This window comes from Genypterus blacodes, unplaced genomic scaffold, assembly GCF_046128005.1.
Source record: "Genypterus blacodes isolate CSIRO-AG114 ecotype Tasmania unplaced genomic scaffold, CSIRO-AGI_Gbla_v1 ptg000133l_1, whole genome shotgun sequence".
In the NCBI taxonomy this organism is placed as follows: Eukaryota; Metazoa; Chordata; class Actinopteri; order Ophidiiformes; family Ophidiidae; genus Genypterus; species Genypterus blacodes.
Genome location: NW_027466935.1, coordinates 4,716,377 through 4,738,683, shown reverse-complemented (window position 1 = coordinate 4,738,683; position 22,307 = coordinate 4,716,377). Strand labels below are relative to the sequence as shown.

General features: G+C 42.3%; 1 protein-coding gene across 8 annotated transcripts in view; it reads left to right on the top strand.

Moving 5' to 3' along the window:
• The window catches only part of mast4 (microtubule associated serine/threonine kinase family member 4), a 64,292-nt gene that overhangs the window by 6,578 nt on the left and 35,407 nt on the right, over nt 1-22,307 (top strand). For 7 of the 8 annotated variants that reach the window (XM_076164152.1, XM_076164151.1, XM_076164149.1 and 4 more), the window contains exons 2-4: nt 4,227-4,377; nt 8,399-8,532; nt 22,261-22,292. In XM_076164152.1, coding sequence (XP_076020267.1) covers nt 4,227-4,377; nt 8,399-8,532; nt 22,261-22,292 — 317 coding nt within the window. Of the gene's footprint in view, nt 1-4,226; nt 4,378-8,398; nt 8,533-19,447; nt 19,487-22,260; nt 22,293-22,307 lie in introns of those variants that run through there. The other variant, XM_076164157.1, reaches the window with a different exon arrangement.

Here is a 22,307-nt window from a genome sequence, read left to right as displayed (position 1 = left end):
GACAGGGTAGCAAGCGCTTTAATCAATAGTCGCATGGGGACCGTAGCCAATTACATGCTGATTCCTACATTGCCTCGCTCCACCGGACACGGTTCTGCTCACAATATGCTGTGCACTGATATACAGGGTAGGGTAGGTTGAATACTCCAATACTCCAAAGTAGTTATTTAGTTTCTGGGTACTACTTACTGCTGAACAGTAGGGTGCCGCCCTGTCATTGTTCTCTCAGGGAGACATTTAGAGGAGGTTAGTAGTGATGTGTGTTTGCTTAATGAACAGGTTTATCATCCTGTTCGCAGGTTTCCCAGGCTTCTAAATCAGCGGTCTTTTGACAAAGATGATGAGAAGCAAAGTGTTGTGTCGTTGATGGAATTCATGCGCTCACACCTGTCCTGACTGACGGTGGCAGTTGGCTGCTCGGTTTATGATATTTATGTAGATACTGATAGCGATTAGATAAGACGGTGCAATGAGCTTGACACTAGAGGCGTCGCCGTCTTTTTTTTTTTTGGTTTAAGGGGCAACAACGTGCGTCCAAAGCTGAGTTTAGTCTTTGTCTACTATTTGTGGTGTTTTTCTAATGATGTTGTGCTGTGGATGAGTTGTTATTCATTGAAACAGGATATGACGGAAAAACAATGAACAAAAGGATAAACACAAGTGATTAGCGAAACAATAAAGGATGGCGATAATCCATGATGAACGCTTTCTTCCCTTCCTGTCTTACTGTAAGTGTGTCCTCCAATGTGGCCTAGCAACTGACTAAAGGTGATAAAAACAATTTGCTCACAGCTTCCCTTTAACCATCTCAATGAAATGATAAACAACACTTCCCTACAAAGAGAATTAATTTGCTGCGGCTGAATACATTTGCTGATTGGCCCTTTGTACGTTTTCTTTAGATGTTTTTTTATGTGGAAATCAGGACTCAACCCCCCTTCAGTTTTATCTCAATGCAGAACCGGTGCTAGCTGGAGGAGAATATGAGAAACAAGTTACCTGTAGACATTCAGGTCTAAAAATCTGTAGAAAGTCTGTATTTGTAAGCGCTAGTAACAGATCTGTGTTAGATGTCTCCTCTTGGGGAAAGCAGTTAGAAATCAGTTGATGCGATGGCTTGCAGTTGTATATTTTAGAGGATTCTACAGTTTCCCTTGATTTAAACTGTAAGGTGTTATTTAAACACAGTTGGGATGTGTGTATCCTTGCTGTTTGCTCTTTGATCTTTTGTTTGACCCATGTGTTTGCTTATGTGTGACATGCAGGTCTTCCTGCCGCCGTGTCCTTTTGTCCGTGAGATCAATGTAACCTCTAGATTGTCATTGCATGTTTGCATAGACGACAGATTGAGTGAAAACATTGGACATGTTGTGTAACCATGTTCTTACCCTTGAATTGAAAATGGTGATTCATAGCCGTACAATCAATCAGGGTGAGAATGTGAAGTTAGGAACGAACAGGTTTTTCTCACCGACTTTGTTCCTTGTCCTGATTAAAGTGTGTCTGGGTCTGGGTTTGGATCAGTCCGTCTGTGCATATGTGGGCCGTTGTTTTTGATGTGCTGTTAATTGTAATCAGGATTAATGGTGTTTAAGTTATTGGAAACACACCTAGTAGTCCGTTTCTAACACAGTTACTACTGATCATGGCAGCCTCGTGTTTGAGCTGATCGACAGACTTTGTATTTTGCTCATTTCACCTTCTTTGTTTTGTTTGTCTTGCACCAGTGCTGTTTTTTATTTGCTTTGACAACAGAGAATTGTTGATACTGTTCACTCTGTGTGAGACTCGGGGTAGAAAAGAGGATGGGAGGAGGAGGAGGAGGAGGGCAGTTAACTATGGTCTTCCTTTCTGGGACTTGGATCAAGAGGGAGAACTGCTAGGTGAAAGGGCACTGGAAGCTGTCGGGTGTCTGCTACTAGCTGTGCAAGGGGATATAACACAAATTATGTTAGTCAAATAGCCAAACAGCCGCGTGAAGACCGACACAGAGTTGTTTAATACCCATAGTTATCTGGATGCTGGATCGGCTCAGCTAACACAAAGTCAGATGTCATTTTTTGTAACAATAGGCCGTTTGAATAGGCTTGATTCAGATGAAATAGTAGTTCATTGGTTTTAAAATGTTGTCATATGGTCTTTATGTCTACAGTCTGTCTTTACGCCTTCTTTTCTTCCTCTATCGGTGTAAGTTGTGTGTGTGGCTGCTGTAACTCAAAAGGTGCACAGACATAACTCACACTCTAAATGTCACTAAGTAGACTTCCTCACACCCCCAACCCCTCCTCTTGCATTTGGTTCTGGCATTCAGTCCACTCCGATCTGTTTCCAGGAGATTTGTTTTGAGCCGGATGCTTCTTCTGCCGGCCTGAATGACGAGTTGAACCAGTGATTGTTTTCACAGCATATAACCCTAAGATGCTTCTTGGGACGCCATTATTATCAGTGTCCTTAGAAATTGCCTTAACTCCTGTCCATCTCTTATATCACCCATTTATTATTATATTTATCATTACTATTATATTATTTATCTGAATATTTGTCTCAGAAAACATGATCTCAGGATCTTGTACCTTCTTATGTAAAAATGTCTCTTGTAAGGACCAAGGAAGGTTGCAGATGGGAAGGTTTATTTTTTCGATTCATTGTATTTACATTTGAACAGACATTTGAAAGGAGACTGCTTAATGTCTGTCATCGTGGTTTATAAGTATTAGGCAAAGTTCCATTATGACTCATTGGCACAGTGGGTGTGTTATGCCTCGCTCTGTTTATATTGGGTCTGATTAGAGCAGCAACAGTGCCCGACAAAGTAGAAACTGCCATTCACCTTTGCACGAGTTTATTTATTTAGTGTTTTCTCTTTTGTGGACAAGCAGTCAATGATGTAGAACAGTAGCATGCATTTGTGTATTGTAAATGCCTTGAACCTTAAAGCTGCATATTAAATACTCACAATCAAGTCTCACAGTTCAGTCAGCGAACGCACAGTGTGGTTTGGACACGTATAGTCCTGTGCAGACTTTGTGGGCGTACAGCTGAAATACAGTCAATAAAAACAGTGTTTAAAAAATCCCTGTTCTTCAGGTTAGACTGATCATTTCCAAATAGAGCACACCTGCACTTCTGGGATTTATCTCTTCTTTATTCTCAATACAGCACGTCATGACATAACATTACATCTATTAAGCCATTCTTTTGTGACCCATATTCTCTATATATATACTGTAAACAGATTCTTGTGTTGTGTCTCGGTGAGAATAACATTTCCCCATAATTCTTCTTCTGGTTTCGAGGCATGGCCAGTGGCATGGTGCCTCTTCCTCTTTTTCACGTGTTTTCCATGATCAGATCAGAGCAGCAGGGATGGCAGACTTGCACAATCATCAACTGTATTGGAGCTCCAGTGTGTCTGGGTCATGAGATGGTTAAACCCCATTAGTTCTGTGGGTAAGCTTGAGGCAGAGCTACAAGCCCTTGATCACCCTGTAACTGAGATCTCAATGTTTTGCATCTGTTGTACTATAGAACATGAAATTCTGTGTTCCCATATTAAGGATCGCATGATACTGATTTCACTCCCATTATAGAAACCAAAGCACAGGAAATATATTCATTTGCACACTGATTTAGTTCTCAGTCATATTAATGGGATCATGAATTATCTCATGGAATAGCAGGGTCTTTCCTCTCAGAGAATACACACTATGAGCCACGTATCCTTGTATTCTTGGGCAGGGCGGCTTCCTCACCGCTGTGCATTGTTATGTGGTCAGAGTTTCATGCAAGGTCATTATCTCCTGGGAGCTCAATATGCGAGGCTGGTCAAATTCTATTTTTATGGACCAAATGGTATTTTTATTAGCAGTGGACAATGACATCAGATAAATGCTTTGAAAGTACAAATGTCAGCCAAATCATAAAATACAATCGGTGCTAAGTTGTAAACTGAATTGGAGGACATCCCAGAATTCCCTGTCGTAGGTCATGAGATGTTGGCTACACACAAAGCCAATGGAGCTTCTTGGTTGTTCTTGGTTTGGCGTCAACACACATTGCTTATTGTAGTGCAGATTTGACTGAGGATCAAAGGTCTCACACATGTACCATCGCGGGACACAGCGCGATCCAAACGAGTCCATGGCATTTAGATTGTGATGTCCAAAGTGCAACATATATTGTTTTTCCATAATCATCCATCCTTTTTCCCCCTTCTTTTTCTCTAGTTGGACAACATCCTGTATCCTCCCTCCACATCCTTCCGGAAGTCCAGTAACCCAGAGTTGACTGGATTCAATCCTGCTCTAAAATTTAAGCGCTACCTCAACGACGATGGCAAACATGTCCGAAGAAGGAGTCTAGGAGGCGGCCTGACTGGTAATGCTTTCATTTTCATTTATGTTTCCCCTCTACACAGTGTCACAAGTATTTGGGCTGCTTTAGACCACCACATGTATACAATTCATAAAGTCTACACGAGTGATGTCACACTAGCCTAGATATCTGATTGGGCCGATAGAGTAGTAGAAAAAATGATTGTGTCTGAATTCCTCGGGTGCAGGAGCTATGAACTGAAATTTAATAGGCTTTATTAAATGCCACAATAATTCTGTAAGAACCAGTATTGAAATGCACCAGCTGTATCACATTTATATCCAGAACCAAAGGCACTCTGAGAGATTGGCCATAGATACAGTAAATATGCCCCATAGGACAGTTTTATATGTATGGCTCTTTACAGCGTCTTCACCCTTGTTTGCGTCCAATCCAAAGTCGGGGATGCTCTCTGACAAATAGTGTGTTTCAGAGCCTTGAACACTTTGTTTTTCCTTGTGAGGTTTACGTGAAGGACTTTTTACATCACTGATAAACGTGTTGACCTGCCCACAGCCATTGAACGGTTGTGTGCTTTTAAATGGGAGCATTACCTTGACCAGTTGGTCTACATAAAACAAGGCAGATAAAGTGACATAAAGCAAATTACTTTTCCTTGACCTGTTTTTATTATATGAGGTCCCGTTGATTTAAGATTTTCCTCGCTTCAAAGTCCTTGAATAGTTAAGGCATGCTTAAGCTTTACAACAGGGCTTTAACAAGATTCCACTCAGTGAGGACATACCTCTGCCAAGGCCCAACAATCCTCGGATTTTTGCCAGTGGTTCAGACTTTTACTGTCGTTAATTTGAAGTTACATGTTTAAAAAAGATTTAGCGTGCAAATTCAGTCGAAAATTCTCAAAACCATTTTTCCCTGCTGAAACAACATAACCGTAGCTACATATTGGCGGTACTTGGCTTTCTACTTATGTCCCATCTACCTATTACTATATCAACTATAACCCAGACAAACACTGGGGAAAACACAGTCAAGGTTAATGTTACAGAAAGGTAAACTCCATTGAAAGCATGACTTTAAGATAATACTTCACTAAGAAACCAAGATAACATCTCAGACTTTCTAGAAGTTCTAGCACTGTTATCAAATTCCAGTGTTTGCTCTCATATCAGAGACTATTTACATCTGCTAATGTTACAATAGTTTCTATGTTTTCAATGCCCTGGGGAATGAATGGGATGTTTTTAACTTTGTGAAGGGGTGATTATGTGATAACATATACAGTATAAGTGTACTAGAAGTGTACTAGCTGTAAGGGATCTGCAGCCCCACGTTGGAATAATGTGCTTTTGCCAGCTGAGCCTCAGTTACCTTGAGGTGATTCTGATAGTACTGTCAAGCAAAGAAGGTCTTTGTTGAGATGAACTCAGAGGTGTTCTTGATAGGGTTAGGGTTAGGAATCAGTGCAAGTTTGGGAAATGCACAGAGGGAATTCATGCTGACGTTCCATTGACCTGGACATCTTGAGTGGTCCTTACTTCTCTGTCTGTATTTCCAAACCCCACCCCCCCTTGCCAGAAGTGATGACTTGTGCCTCGGCAGAGATTTCCATCATGTTAGGATCTTTTGAGAGCATCACACCCTAAAACATTTGACAGTAAGGAAGGAAGTAGCACAGTTCTCCCTCCTCATCCTGTTTGGTTTCACTTCTGTTCTCTTCAGTGATCAGGATGAAAACAGAAAAACAAACAGCTGTTAAATATGTTAGATAGCTACATTATATGTATCATCTCTATACTGTATTTATCACCTGTACTGCGAAGACCAATGTTTTCCCTTGATTAAGGGTTACTTTATTATCTTGATTATTAAACTCTGAAAGCAGAAATTGTGAGGGATCTCGAGAGTCAGATCTCTGTGAATTGATGTGCCATGGAGGAGGAAATGGAAACCAATGAATCTGAAGGAAAGAAAAGACAGATCTAAAACCCGACAGCTGGAAAATGGTCAACATTGATGTGAAGTGTGCATCACTCGTGGTAGAAGGAGTGGAACTAATTGCAACACATTAATTGTACAGTTGATTTATAAGTAGTGTTTGTGGCAATCGATACATGTCTCCACTTTAAGCCTCTTCATTGGGGCTTCATCTGCATTTCAACTTGGGTGTGTTTGAATAACATTAAATGAAAGACTGAAATCATTTATCATTTACAAAATGTAGTTTATTCACAGAACACTTCGTCATGCAGCGTAGATGCAAAAACGAGTAAGGTCCACACAGGCGGGGGAACCGCTGCTCTGAGGCGGTGGAAAGGAAACGTTCATCAGTCAAACTTGAATGTGGCCGACCATATTTCAGTGTTTACTCTCGGCCTGTTTACCTAACCTGGCCTTTTGGATAGAGGGGCACTGTTGCACTTGTAATATTGCTCAGTATAACAGCTCCTTTTGGTGGACACTTGTCAAAAAAACCAAGTTGTTGGTGCTTTCATTGTTTTCTTTGATAAAGTAAATCCCAATACACTAGCTAACTTTATCTGACCACAAAAAATTAAGCAATAAAGTCAATTTTTGCAGACTACATTGGATAAACACCACTCCAGACACCGTGCTCCACTTCCTGTTTGTCTTATCCTACTTTCGAGGCATGTTGTTTGGTATTTTGCACCTTCAGTTTTGTAGTCAGGGACTTTATATAATTTGCTATTCCAACTTGTGAAAGCTTAACTCAGCTGATGAACACCTACACACCCCGAGCTATGCCATCTTGAGATATTCTCTGTCTGTGTATTGTTAGCACACTCTACTGGTCTTCCTGTTTGTCGCCAAGATTGTTAATCCTCGTCTCTCTTCGTCTTCTGGAGTGGTTCCTTGAACAGGAAATGGAAATATACACGTGTATAAAAGATGATGACACTTCTTGGAACGGTTCTTCGTTTCACGGAGAGCCTGTTGCAGAAGGGGAAGTAATTAATTTCAGACAAGAGTGTAGCTTATCTAATGTTTAAACTCTGTTTCATCGCTGTACCCTCCGTGGAATCCTCATGTCTTGGTGTTCTGTGTGAAATCCTCTCGTATTGAAATGTAAGACTAGATGAAACCACACTGGCACCAACATAACACAGTATATAAACATACTGTATCCCTGCTATTCATGTAGAGCTTGGGGTGCATTTAGAAATGAACTTACCTTGAGAGCTCGAAGTGTGCAGCTGCTGTGAACACATCATGTCAGGTTTGTCAGTGAGCTCTTAATGGGCTTATTCACTTTGTCCCTCTTTAGCTTTTTATTGGCCAACCTGCACTTTCAGGGGCTTTGACTCTCTTGTGTAAACGGACTCTTTAAAACTCTCTAACTGCTCATAGGTGGGTGGCAGAGAGTGGTGGGACTTGTTGATTCATCAGACATTTTCATACCCCTGTTGTTGTTGTTGAGTCGTTCTCCGGTTCATTTATTTTATCCTAAAGTAGAAGAGGTTCATTTAGACACAACAATTGCACTCTGATAGAGACTGTTGCAAAAGCACTAGACCTTTTTATGGGAAGGGTCTCAAGCTCTGGGGTGGTTTATTTGTGTATGTTATCTCACATACTATACACTACAAGAGATGCTACACATGCACCTCCACCACCTGTCTCTAACAAACACACAAACAAATGCCAGTGATCGGAATCCACTCGCCTGCTTCCTCAGAAGCACAGGTGCAATAAGTCCCCATCTCCTCATCATGCAGTCTTTTATGCACTCTGTTCTCTTGTTCAGTCACCTGAAGGCAGCGCGTCTTTATCACGTAAGAGGAGGCAATGAGATTTCAAGCAAGACTTAACTTTTGCTTCGAATAGGCCAGCAATGACTTCTACGACAGGTTTGCAGAAGTAACAACTCATTCACTGAATTTGGACCAAAGGAGCCAAGACTGTAGGTTCAAAAAATGACTTTAATGACCTAGTTTTGATCCAGTAAGATAGCAAACGAGCAAAGCATGTTGACCACTGAAGGGCCTGTTTGTATCTATATTAGTTTTCATTTCAAACTCACACATATTTTGCTTCTCTGCAGGAAAGTATCTCCTGCTGCATACCAACCTCCAGCAGGCATCCACAGCAGGCTCCCCGTCATCCGAGATCTCTAACCTGGTCCGCTTGTCCTCCCAGAACCTGGGGAAGTCTGACCCTTCTCTCACCTCCAGCCTTGTGAGTACTTCCTGACTCCCAAACCCAGCCGCAGTGTTCTGCATCCTGACCCCAGGCAGAATGCAGATTCCCATTACCTCATCTGTTGGACTGGTAGATGAATGGATGAAACACAATTTGTTTTTTAATTTAAAACATTTTCCCTCGATCACAACAGTTTTATTGGATTATTACAAGTTCTGTGTATCTATTATTAATATCCATTGTTTCAAAATAGATAGAAAACACAGAATTGGTGTCCCCTACACCTGTTGATGCTCTTGGAACAGACAAGGGAATATTATAAAGCCCCAAAGTGACTACAAATGAGTAAGATGTGATGTAAAAAAATCAATTCCACGCACTCAAGTGGATGGCGAGGTAAAAACATTTAGAAATAGACTTCATACATTCTTAAAACCCTTGCCACTAAATAAACAGATATGCATGTACGGAAGAATATTTTGCATACACTTAAATAAACCAAAATAAACCTAGAAGACGACCAAAGATTTAGATTTTTAAACTTAAATGTATCTCTATTCTGCACTGGATGACATCATGAGGACAGCGGTGACCTTCAGCGCAGCGTGTCCTACGGCGTTCCATCAGATAATACTGATAGTCGGTTGGATTGGCTGAATCGTGATGGCTTTGTCTCAGGAGTGAGATCTAATCAAAAGCACAGGCCGATCCGCCGCTGTTAAGCACTGACTCATTCCCTGTGTGTCCCCAGTATCTGTTAAGAGAAAAGGTCCATGTAATATCAATCGTCTGAAGCCTGTGCCAGTGTGTAGTCATACATTGTGTTTGTGTAGGTGATTGGACTAGCTGTGTGTTGTTATGTTTTGGTCACTGACTCATATCACCGTGAGTAACCTGAATGGGCCGGCCAGCCAACTAGGTGCTGCACCCTAATCTGGAAATATCAAAACAAATCCCAGACGGCGTCGGCTTTCATTGCCAACCAGTTTACAAGAATAACAAAAAGCCAGTACTGTGACCCGACTGAGTGATTTTTTTTTTTCTGGTGCCTTTTAGAAAAGAACAGGACAGGGCAGCTCGTGTCAACTATTTCTCTACACTGGAGGGCGCTAGTGCATTCTCCTCAGCATTTTCAAATGGGACACAGTGTCTTTTTGTGGCTTCTTACGGCATCAAATGAAGCCCTCTGCTTAATGCCTTACAGTGCAAACACTCCATAATATGACCTCATTCATCTTTGACATCTTTACTTTTGCCTGAAAATGTTGGTGTTTCCGTTTTATAACAATGCTGTGTTGATTCCTCCATGCAGTGTAGTTTTCCCTCTCCAAATATCACTAGAAGGTCAGACCATGACATCGGCGACACACACTCTCTCTGAGCTGGTAGGGATCCACTGATTTACTCGGGGACACTTCAGCAGGGCAGGTGATTGCTACGGAGGGTGAATTGTTCCCCCTGGTGTCCAATTTCCCCTCTACCCGGGAATGAATAAACTATACGGCAGTGAAAACGCGCCGTGCACGGATCTACAGATCTCTCCATCACAAAGACGGTTACGCCATTCATCAGGTCACATTGAACGTAATGGATATTTGATCTCAAAGTGTACCTGTCAAGTCTCTGAAGCCCTGAATCAATATAATGGTACAGCTACACCGCCTTGGTATAAGTGACTCAATTCTGATGTTTTTGCTCCCGCGTGGCACATATCTCATACGTGTTGTCATTTTTCCAGTGTTTGGTATACCTTGTGCATGTAGGTAGTATAAGAGAACTGGACTGTCTTCAGAAATGGGACTGTGAGGTCCTAAGAACTTTCTCTGAACCTATTCTTCAAAAGCTCCGATCCATTTAATCAAAAAGTATCTCACGCTGCTGTTGTCAGTACGGTGTCGACGCCTCGGGGGGGGGGGGGTGCATCTACAGCCGCCGCATTATCCCGCCTGCAGTCTGGGCTCAGAAGAAATGGTGAATCAGTTGACCTTGGTAGAGGACTGAGAGAAAAGAACCATGCTTATCTTTCTACCCACTGAATGGAAGGTGTTTTTTTTTCTCCACCTCTTCATTTTATCTGTTGATTTTTTCGATTTTCAATTTGAAAAGTATAAGCAGTGTAAACCCTTGTGTGTGTGTGTCTGTCTCCAGCTGAGTATTTCATACCGTGTCATTCTTCACACGTCCATTCTATCCATTCTCGATGGCAATCAAACTAGAACTCGTGAGTTGGAGAGACACAGGTGAATGGAATGTGCTATTAGAGTGGCTTTATTCCTTGACTTATAAAGAACCCTTGCTCCTGCCATTGTGCACAGTCAGTTTAAGCATAGCGGGGCAGACTTGTCAGTGTCTAAAGCGATTGAATTGCTACCATTGAGTTTGGCTCCTGTTCAGTGGAGACATGAACAATGGACAATTTTGCATCTGTATCGCTGCTTTTCACAAAACACAACGTTATAACAGGTCGACTGTGGTGGTAAGTGAATTGATTTACTTCATATTGTTCCACTACCACAGCTCTTCAGTCCATAAAGAACCCACACCGATGTCTTTGTACTTTGAGCCTGTGAGTGGTTGACAATATTTTGTTGTAACACAAGAGTTAGGAAATGTCTTTGTTAGCTTCCTATAGTGCAAAGCCACTGTGTTGTTGCTTCTGCTCACCATGGCGAGGTTGAAGTTTCTTTCATCTATAGGTATTGATTGATTCCACATATCCATCTTTTTCAATGCTGGAGCGTATAAAACAAAACGGGAATCTTCCTCTATGGTCCCGTCCTTGATCTCTTCCTATTTGGCCGCACTTTGATTGCTGCTTGAAGGAACCCTTTGTCTTTCTCAGCTACGCTCTGCCTCATTGACTCGCAGGACTCCTCGTAGTGCTGTTTGCCTTATTTACTCCTTTATGCTCCACCAGTTTGCCCCTGGGTGTGCATGGCTCTTTGACACGTGGCTCATCCCTCTTGGCTATGATGCTCTCTGGCAGAAAATCAATACCCCACCCTCTGGTGTGATATGGAGATAAGACTGTCATAATCCTGATGTTGTGCCTTTTGTTGACTGGGGTTCGGCCTCTTAATTATAGTAAACGATGTCCTTGAGGAAATGTTTGTTGACCGACTGTTTGTTGATGTAGATTGTGGCTCATAGTTGAAAATGTAGGGACGCCCATCAATAAGCTACGAAACAGTGTCTGTCGGAAGAAGACGCCGCAGTTTTAATGATGCTGGTTTTCACAGCCCGCGACGGCATTCACACCTTCAAGATTACTTAAAGCCAAACACATAGACAATTAACCTCCACGTGTCATTTTCAAATGACACGCCGTAGCATTGTGCCATTGTTCCTATTTGCGCTGGGGGGAAACGAGGTGTGTGGTGTGTGCGCACAAACAAGACTAGATTAGGAAAACAGATCTGTACTCAGCAATGGATCCATTTTGTTCCGTTACCTCATTTAGTTTAACAGAAATATCCTCCCTCTAGCTAAATGTATTTCCTAGAAATACTTGTTGTGTTGCTTGTTGGAGTTTGCTGTTGCCCCGTCCATGATTTTTCCCTTCTTTCCTGCTGTATGACCTCGGGATGGGAGACAGAAAACAAGTCTCTTTGGCAAATCATTTGTAAATCATTACACAGATGAAGAGTCAATGCTGTCATTTAAATAAACAGTTCACATTTAGCTCCTTATGCAGCTAAATATCTTGAGACTGTGTAGAAGCTGCAGAGATTTCAGCATCGTGTGTTTCCAGCACACTGAGGAATATCTCTTAACATATTGCACAAAAACCCAAACTATCCAATGTTCATGAGCTGCTTTCATCCACATTCCTCTCGTCTACCTCAGCTGTCATGTTCCACAGACGAGCATACACAGCGACCTTCCACACCTTAAAATCACAAACCCAGAGACGGTTACTGTACACATGAGTGTGATGTAAATGAAGCTGTCACTCTTGATAAAGTAGATGCAGCCGAGCCGTTAGACCCCTGTCATCTGCTCTGTTTGAGATACAATTTTCTCTCCTCTGAGATTTGAATGTGATGTGTTTTATGTGCAATGTGACTTTGTGTTTCTTTGAAAGTGAGGAGAATGAATCGGGGGGGGGGGGGAGCCCAGAGGATTTTCCAAGTGGACTCAAGCTGACAGCCATGTCGTCTCATGAATGCATACATTTACATGGTTATTCCAATTTATTTAAAATTGAAAAGCCAGAGATGAATTGAGATTGATTTATTGGAGCCATTGGTTCTCCTGAGTTACTACCTTTGCACTTTTCTTTCAAGGTTAAAGGCGCCGTTATCACGCACAGTTACAACCTCGTTCCTTTGGCTTTGGACTGACAGATTGTTTGTTTTGCTTCATATTCAGGGGAATTGACAGAGCCCAATGCACAGGGCACTTTCTCTCCTGTACAGGCCTCATCCCACGATCCCACCAGTCCATTTCTGCTTTGGATCTCTAGGTCAGATAAACTCAGCCAGACCAGAGGCAGTGGGTCATTCAATCAGCACTCTCTGCATGCTTTGAGTGCCAACTCTCGCTTTTTTGTCAATAGGCAGAGAGGAAACGACCTCAGCTGCCAACCTGCCAGGAGGAAATGAGTCATAGACAACCCCTGGACTTCCCCCAGACGCTGTGCTGTGGTCCTGCACCAAGGTCACTGGCAAACACTGTCTGTCTCTGAACCCACCTTCAAAGCGGTGGAGAAGGTTGATGTCGCAGCTTTTTGCCCTTTACCCATGAGGTCATCTGCTGACATTTAAATCCTTATTGGAGACATGCTACAGTACACATTATTTTCCGAGGCAGCTGTGAACATTGTGGCAACTGTTTCCTTTCAGTTTAGGGATAATGGGATTAATTTTCTTTGTTGAAGAAGATAAATGACCCATCGCCCTCGGTTTTTCCTGCAGCTTCTCATCTTCATCCGTAGGCCAAAGTGGATTTTTCTTAATTCTTTAAGGAGCCACAGACTGAGCAGGGACTCGAGACTAGTCAGTTTGGTCACAGGAATCTTTAATTTCCACTCGTAATCTGGAGGGCTTTGTTCAAATTGAAAGAATTGACGACTATAATCCCCCTTCGGAGGTTTTAATCGTTTTCACAAAACAGCCTGATTACCGGAGCGCAGACCCGGGCTTTCTACTGTCTGCTCTCCAATCAGCACAGCAGCACAAATGACTGTCACCCGGCCACCCAAACACTCCAGCAGTCTTCTGACGTACGGACTGAAAAATAGTTTCTGAAGCGGTCACCTGTCTGTCAATCTCCCGTTCACTTCCGCCACAAACCAAAGTGAAAAGCTACAATTCTTGGTTGTGTTTGCTGAGAGAAATCATTTGAGCTCGGCTGGAGATGAGGAGAATGGAAGGGGCCCACTTAATATTCACGGAGCAGTACCACAGTGAATGGAAATGACTGAGAGGAGGGGTGTGTGTGTGGGGGGGTGAAAAAGGAAGACGGGGGGGCCAAAAAAGAGACAGACTGCGAAATAGCAGGACAAAATTGGCACCAACGCAATGGAAACAACTCATTTTCCAAATGCTAATAATTCCGTAGGGGTGTAAAGTGTGAGGACATGGAGTTAGTGAGTGTGAAGATATGCGGTCACTTGCTGACGGCCTCGGAACTCATCTGTGTGCTGCCGGAATCAGCCGTAATAGATGGAGGCTTTGCATGAAATTGTCGGAAATTGACACAGGAAATGCAGTTGCGTACATTGCCGGGGTGTGTGTGTGACAGCAGACTGCAGTGGTCAAGTACAGTTGATTGCCAGCACGATAATGGCTCAGATTTGTGTTGCTGAATGAAGGAAACCTCATGTATTTGCGGGTTAAAACATCGGGTCCACTCCAATTAAGGCAATGAATCAATAATTTCCCCCACAAATTTAATATCTAGATTATGCATTTGTAGGATAATTAACTCAAACAATCCATTTTACTTAAACAGAAATTGTGTTCTGCGATACAGTACAGACAAAACTGTTTCACGTGGGTTTGTCCTTCTCCCGATCCAACATCTTTAATTCAAGCTGCGGTCTGCTTTCTGTTTCATGTTGTGGCATCTATAGGCTAAATTCAAGTGACCGGATGACAATGAGTGCAACAGGACCACTGAAGCCTGTTTGTCTGCTCGCTGCAGACAGGATGCCAGATTCATTGTAAAGGTTGAGGCAGAACAATGCTGGGAAGGATATCCTCTCATTTTCATGGTCACCTCGGGTGTCCAAAAAGCGTGGCTGCTCAGAGAAATGAGTTTTAGGGCCCCCACATGCCCACAGTTTCCCCCCACCCATTGCTACGCTAAATTAGACCTGCCTATCTCCTCTCCCGCCCCCAACCACCCCCCCCCACCCACCCACCCACCCACCTCTCTCCCTTTCTCTCGCTTCATCTCTCCTTCACTCCTGAAGTTACACAGAAAAGGAGCAAGAGGAGGTGTCAGCTGACTGCACCCCTCCAATCAGATAAGTTCTGATGGAAGTGTTAAGCAGCTGCTAAGATCAGATTTAGCCTGAGGGAGGGAGCAGGAGGCTGGAGCGAGGCAGTGCAGCATGGCTATGCACCGGTAAAGGAGGCATGAGAAGGAAGTCGGGCTCCGTATCATGGACAAGTCCAGCATTCTGAGGAGACGAGGGCTACAGGTAGGCAAGGGAACGAAGCGGTTTGCGTGTATGCGTGGGTTTTATAAGGCTTCTGCTGTGTCTGCACGGGGTTAACGCAAGACACTTAGACCTTTTTGTTTTAACACTTACAGGTACAGAGTGAGCAACGTTTCAGCTCCGGGTTACCATGTTGATGCGCTCATGTACCTGTGAGAACCTCTAAGCAGAACTGTGCTGGGAGTTGTTATTACAGTCCGTAGAAGTATGGAGACTTGAAGACATATTACAAACATTTAAATGTACTTTGATTCTCTACAGATTAGGGAATTCATAGCACACGTGGTAATGAATGTGTACCCAAATATTGGGACTCAAACGGGCTCACACCATGTGTCTGGTCTTATTTGTACGAGCTGTCTGCGGGGGGAAACGAGAGCTGATGCCCACGGAGGTGTATTGATTTTGTTGTCTGAAGAGTTTTCTTATGCTCTATTGACTTTTTATGATAATGGAGTACGTCGTAAAGCTTTTGCCTCTCTGACATAAATCTTCATTTCGATGCGAGCCCGAGATGAGGACGGCTCTCATAACAAACAATGTACTTAATCAAGTCATTACTGTTGCCTTGCGATAACGTGCCATATTAATGGGAGCGGAGAGGGAGGAGAAAGAGTTCTGATGGATGGAACGCCTCGTATTTTGCGCCACACGTCATAAGTCAAACCGAACACCTTTCCAAATTTTGTAATTTCCTCTCGCCAGCTTGACAGATTTGACCGGAGATCAAGAAGCAAAAATTGGGACATGATTTATAATTTTCCATTGTCTTGTGTGGTAGCGAGTGCACATACAGAGTAAATGAAGTTTTAATAAACAGGCTTCCAAGGAGCACGTGTTTAAAATTCTCCTCCTGCCTTGCGCTCGGTGTTACAGCGTGTTATCCGGTGTAAACTGAACTACAGTCGCCTCTTACAGATGAAATGAAGCATAAATTGGCTTTTTGGATTTCAAAATAAATGTCACATTAATCAAAGGTAAGTTTTATTTGTTGGAATTCTGGTGTTTTATCGGGTTAACGCTTGAACTTCCACGTTCACAAACTCGGTGTCAATTTGTTCCTCGCCGATTATTTATCTTGATGAAAATGAAACGGAACAAATGCTGTTTTCTTTGATTCATGCCATGAACGTTAGAAGGTCTTAATGGGCTTTTCCACAGAAACCAGTAAGTTTCTGTAATTGCCACATGTATCCATCAGAAGAAACTGCAATCCTGTGCACTTTCCCCAATCTTTCTCTTCCTTTGTTCAATTACCAATCGCTCAATTATCTTCAAAGCAAAACAAACCTCCTTTCTTGCGCTTATTCCCCGCAAAATTCTAAGACTTTACTTTACACAACAAGCACCGACTAAATCTCTCATTCATTCTGAGTCGGGACACAAAGGGATGACATCACTCCAGTCTAACCATGTTTATGTTATGTTGAGTGCAGACAAAGAAAGGTACTTGGAACGACCCACATGTGCTACTGAGGGGTTCTTTGATGAAACTAGGGTAAACAAAATGCTGAAATTGTCATAAATAAGCCATACGAAATAGTTATACTTGCCATCGCCTTCGGGAACACATTCCAAGGTCCGCAGCCTATTGATATTCATATTTCAAAATTGAGAAGAAGAAGGGCTAAAGCACTTGTTGCTGTGTGGATTTAGGATTGCTGCTAAATCATACATATGCAGACAAAGAAGAGGGTTACATGATGTTGTGAATCACAATGTATCAATGGATCACTTGTATCTAGTGGTGTAACTGTAGCATTGAACACCACAGCATCTGCCTGTGGGTGGAACTACCGACATTTTCCCTCAGACCTCACTGTTTACCTAATAACCACATATCACAACTTCCTCAAATATTGATCTTTGTGTGTGTGTGTGTGCTTTTCTGGATCACCGTTGTGGTTTGCGTCGTGAACCAGTAACACTAAGCGGCAACATGTGGAGGGTTTGAGCACAGCAATAACAGTTTTTTTTAATTGCTTCATGAACAGGAAGGGGAAGCATTTAGGTGCATGTTGATGCTTTATGGGATGTATTTTTAGACTTGTCTAAAGCAACCGGAGGCTAACGAACAAAACAGACGAGATGTATTGTGTCCAAGGATGTACTTTCCTATGTGCGTTGTTGTGTAAGTAAGGTAAAGCTGTAGGTTTGCCGTACTTTGGTACTTTGGTGTCAATGCTAAGGACTTCAACGCTTTTGTCACAACTCACTTTTCTATTATTGCTTAGACTGAATTGGCAGGGTGACGTGATGCAACACTGCCATTGCTTTTCTGTTAACTCAATTACTTTTATACCCTACAAGAGAATGATTCAATCTTCAGGATGTCGCTGTACTTATTTCAGGGTCGTTGTTGATGCTTTGTTGGCACGACTGCACAATGACTGTTGTCATGAATGAGGTTTGAATGACCGCCGTGTCGTGTAATGGAATTAGTTATTAAACAATGTGAGACTTTTTGAGACTATTTCAGATCAAACCTAAGTAGACAAAATGCAGTGTGTAAGACTTAAAGGTCAACCTAAATGCTTAGGAGCTGTTTCTATATACTGAGGGGTCTGTGATGACGCCACAGTGTTCAAAGGTTTGTGTCTTTAAGGTGAAACGAGTAATTTCCACCGGCTCCTGTGTCTCTTATCTTCTGTCTGCTTCATAATGAAAGGTAGCCTCTCAGACGTGTGCCTCCAAAGAGCCTTTAGTGGGATGTGGTGCACGCCTGCTGCAGAGATACAGCCTGGCTAACAAAGCAATATAATGCAGCACAAGAACACCTGTAACTCTGAAAGACTCCAAATCAACTTCATATTAAATGAATGGATAGGATACAATACCTGGATTTGTTTAACGTTTGTTTTCTGGATCCATTTCAAAATCAACTTTTCCTTGACCCATGTCCTATCGGTCAAAAAACTCATCTTTTTGAAATATCCGACTGCGGGAACGACAAATGAAACAGCTTCCAATTAGAAGAGGGAATTATTAGGACACCCTCTCCCCACCTGAATGATCTGACTTTAGCCCTTTTGTAACAGCAAGCACCTTCTCTGCTGAAGAGGCCTCGTGCAAGACTGTACATTTCTATCGGGGACGCCAGTCATGCTGTGGAGTGTGAAAACACGACTTGGGCTTGAAAGATCACATTCAGTAGAAAATGAAGTCATCAGTTCACAACACACATATCCAACATGTGAGCTCAACATCATAATTGAGTCCCTTGCACCTGCTGCTGTAAAAGGAGCACACGCTTGTGAAGTGAGGATCTGCTTCATACTGTTAAGTTATGTTGGCTGTCAGGCCAGGGTTATCACTCTGGGACAAGCGCCCGTAAAAAGACAACTCTGAAAAATATAATTACACTCAATGCCAGTCTTGAAATGAATTATTTCTCCCTTTCACCATTGGAGGGGACAGTTGCATTCGTGACACCTCATTCCCTGCTATCAGGAGAAATGTGACGATGCCCACACATTTTCTTAGCAAAGTTCTTGTTTGCTGTTGAATCCCCCCCTGCTGGCTCTGAGTCAATACATGGCAGATCACGCTGAGCATAATAGTGAACAGGATTACTTCAGGCAGAGGCGTCGGGCTTACTGACTATGGTATGCGTGTCGGCATAATAAAACTTTGCACATATACTGAATATCCTCCTCTGCAGGTCAAGATGTTCCACTAAGATAATCTTCAAACAGTTCTGTAATGTAAAGTCTGTCTTATTCCTGCGCTAGACATGTGCTGGTAGCAGATAACTGAATTTATTGATCGCCTCGACCCCCCCCCCCCCCCCCCAAGTCTCCGGAGACACTTAAGGTCTTTGACTTTGAAACAGTGTTTAGGTTAGATGAGGCGAAGATTTCATTGTCAGTTAAGGCTTTCGATTAAGTTTCCCTTCAATTCTCATGGTCATTCAACAGACTGCCAAGGTTTCTTTCTTAATCCGAACCAAACGGAGCATATTCATGAAAACCACAAATATTTCTATGCTGCATGACATTTTTCAACTACAGAAAATAAAAAGGACCTAATCTTTTGTAGACAGAAAGAAGCGTATCAGGGGTTAATTCTATCGCACACAGTTACTGCACAAATAGGTGTTCAGTCAAGCTCTCATTTTTCTGTTTACAACAAGTGACATTTCATTTTGTATTTGAATACCTGAATGAAATGCATATTCCTTTGGTTTAGATTGACGATACATCACTACTAACGCTGTACAGCTGTCATAATAACATCTAGCCCAGGGGCTGGAATTTGCAGATGACGGCTGCCAATCCTGAGTGCGTGTAGCCTCTGATCATGAGAGAATCAGGTGAATTCAAGGTATCTTATCCGAACACTCTCTAAACGTCTATCAAATCTTGATAGATAGATTCCAAGGTGCTGTAGGAAAGACTGATGGTGCTTTAACCGCCATTATTCTGACGTCACTCTAGGTGTGGATTTGACATTAGCCTTACTATGACTACAGAGGATTATTCCCCCCTAGCCAGTAGCAAACCACAGCAGAGCCACTTTTGATCTCGACGTCGGAAAAATCCAAAACCAATCAAGGGGAATTATTAATGACGTTTTAAGCATATGCCTTTTTTCTAAGAGCTTTGATGTCTCGATATTGAAAAGTCCCTAGAAGTATTCGTTGGCATTGCTGAACATACCTGTTGACTTGACTTGAGTGGCTAAATGTATTCACTACTTAAGTCACATTTGCTGACTTCAACCTGCAGGATCAGAACGGCGGACCGGTCCCCTCAGAAACAGATTGACAGTTTAGGGGTGTGTCTGCTTTGTACGACATCTGTGTCGCATCATCTAGGTGAGTTTCCTCTCCTAGGCCTTCGGTGTGAAGCCTTCTTGCTTTGTGATTCTCAGTGCAGGGATAAGGGAATGTCCTTTAAGGTACTGTACCAAATTTCTGGGTATGCACGCAAGTATCAAGCAACAATGATATGAGAGCTTTGGAATGTACCCTTGTTCCTCCCTGTTCTTGGTGCATTTGATGATGACATTATAGGGCTGCACGTTAGAAACAGCTTGATATTGACAGCTGTACAAAGCTCAGGCCTCAGACTGACTCATACAGAGAAAATATGTATGAGTTTGTTTAATTTAGAGCTTCCCGGTGATGAAGAAAAAACAGCAGAATGTTCCCACCCCTTTTCACAAACCGCACTAGAAGTAGGATAGATAGAGATAACGCCCATAGCTGTAAATAGAGCAGGCACCCAGAGATGGTGTTATGACTCCAAGTAAATATCATCATATGGTGTGCTCTCAGGATATCTTTGCATTATTATTGTACTGTAGACTTGGATTCCCGCTGTGATTTGTGGTGCTGTGATCGGTGTGTCTGCCACAGCGCAAGTCATTCCCCGCTGGTAATTAGTGTTGTGTGAACTGCGGTCATGTCTCCCAAGGAAACTCTCTGCCCTTGGTCTCCTGTAGGCAGCAGCGGAGGCCAGACATTAAGCCCTAATTGATAGCCAAGGGGAGGATTGGAGCTCTGCACTTTTTTCTTTTTCTGCTGACTACAACAGCCAATACGCTACAGCTTATTGTCCGGCACAATTTCAGACAAAGGAGCTCAGCCCCATCTGCTTATTATTCAACGATGGACACATGCGAAGATAAGGATGTAATGGAATTGTAGATGCAGACGTGGATCATTTCTTTACCGACTTCAGCGACAACGAGTACAGCGGGGAGACATTTGGCCGACTTTAAAGGGGATGTAAAACAACAGGTGTCTCCAAAACAAATTGATTGTGCTTAAATAAATAGCATTGTTCGGTCTGAGTAGAATGTGGGGATCGAAGCCAGGTGTGTTTGCCTTTCATTGCGGTTGACGTTGGTCCTTGATTGACACGGCTGTCTACGTTGTGCCGACACATCAAGAGAAGCAGCTGTGGCTTTGTCATTTATACACGGCTCCTGTCCTGCCTCAGCAGCTTTCAGGGAAATATGTTCTTTGAAATGTGTCATCTACTTTTACTAAAGAAGACTCTCTTAAGGTTCTCTGAACCGCTGCTGCACTTTAAAGCAATGGAGAGGGTACTTGGGAAGAATACTTGGGAATTGTATTCTAGATACAGACCTACTACGTCTACCAAGTCTATAATATATAATATATATTTCATATATAATTAGTTGCTGTCGCTCTGTTTTCCTTATTTCACATGTACATTACACAGCCTGGTTCTCTTTATTGTTTTAGTTCTCTTCCTTCTCCCCCTCTGTATGTGTAAAAATAATCCCCAAAAAGAAATGCGTTACACACATGGACCCATGTAACAAACATTGACTTTGATTCAGCACAGTTATTCATCAGCAATAACACTATTATTTATTACTTATACAACACAACTGTACAGGTCACTTTGCCTCCTTATGCACCTCATTCACATGTATATCACATATCCTAGTTCTCATTAATGTTTCTTTTTTTCTCTTTAGTGTTTCTTTCTTTCCTCCCCCCTCTCTCTGTACATGTTGTATTTTTGCAATTTTTAGGCTTCCCCTTGTACATTTTTCCCGTTACACGTTTATAGGTTTCTTTATATAGTTTTTCCTTGTTGGCCTGGGTTTAATTGTTGCTGTGTGGTTCAGTTAAGCCCTTTGAAACATCATCTGTCTGTTGTATGGGCTATACAAATAACCTTGACTTGACTTGATCATATATCACTTGTGCTTTATTCATCCTAAATTCAATTTGATATACAGTATGTGGTATATATGAAAACCTTTCAAAAACCAAAGTAAAGAGAGTGAATATTCAGAAAGAGGCAGGCCAGTTCTTATCAGTGCAGGAGTCAAGGTTTGTGGCTTATAATGGAGGATAACACAGGATTTATTGCACGTTGATTGTGTAAGAATACATTTATTGTTAATAGTGTGTCAGTACCTTTAATGGTCCCCTCTGGTGGCTCTTCAATGCCATTGCATGTATAAGTGCACAGTAGAGGAAGCGGTAAGTTTGAAGTTTTTGCCATCTGTTTAAATGCTCAGTAAATAAGTGTATCAGAAGAAGATGCCAAGTAAAGGAGGAATGATAATGTTGAAGCTTTACTTAAAACCCATTTTTGTCTTTTCATTTACAGAAGGAGCTGAGTCTTCCCAGGAGAGGCAGTCTGTAAGTATTCATGCA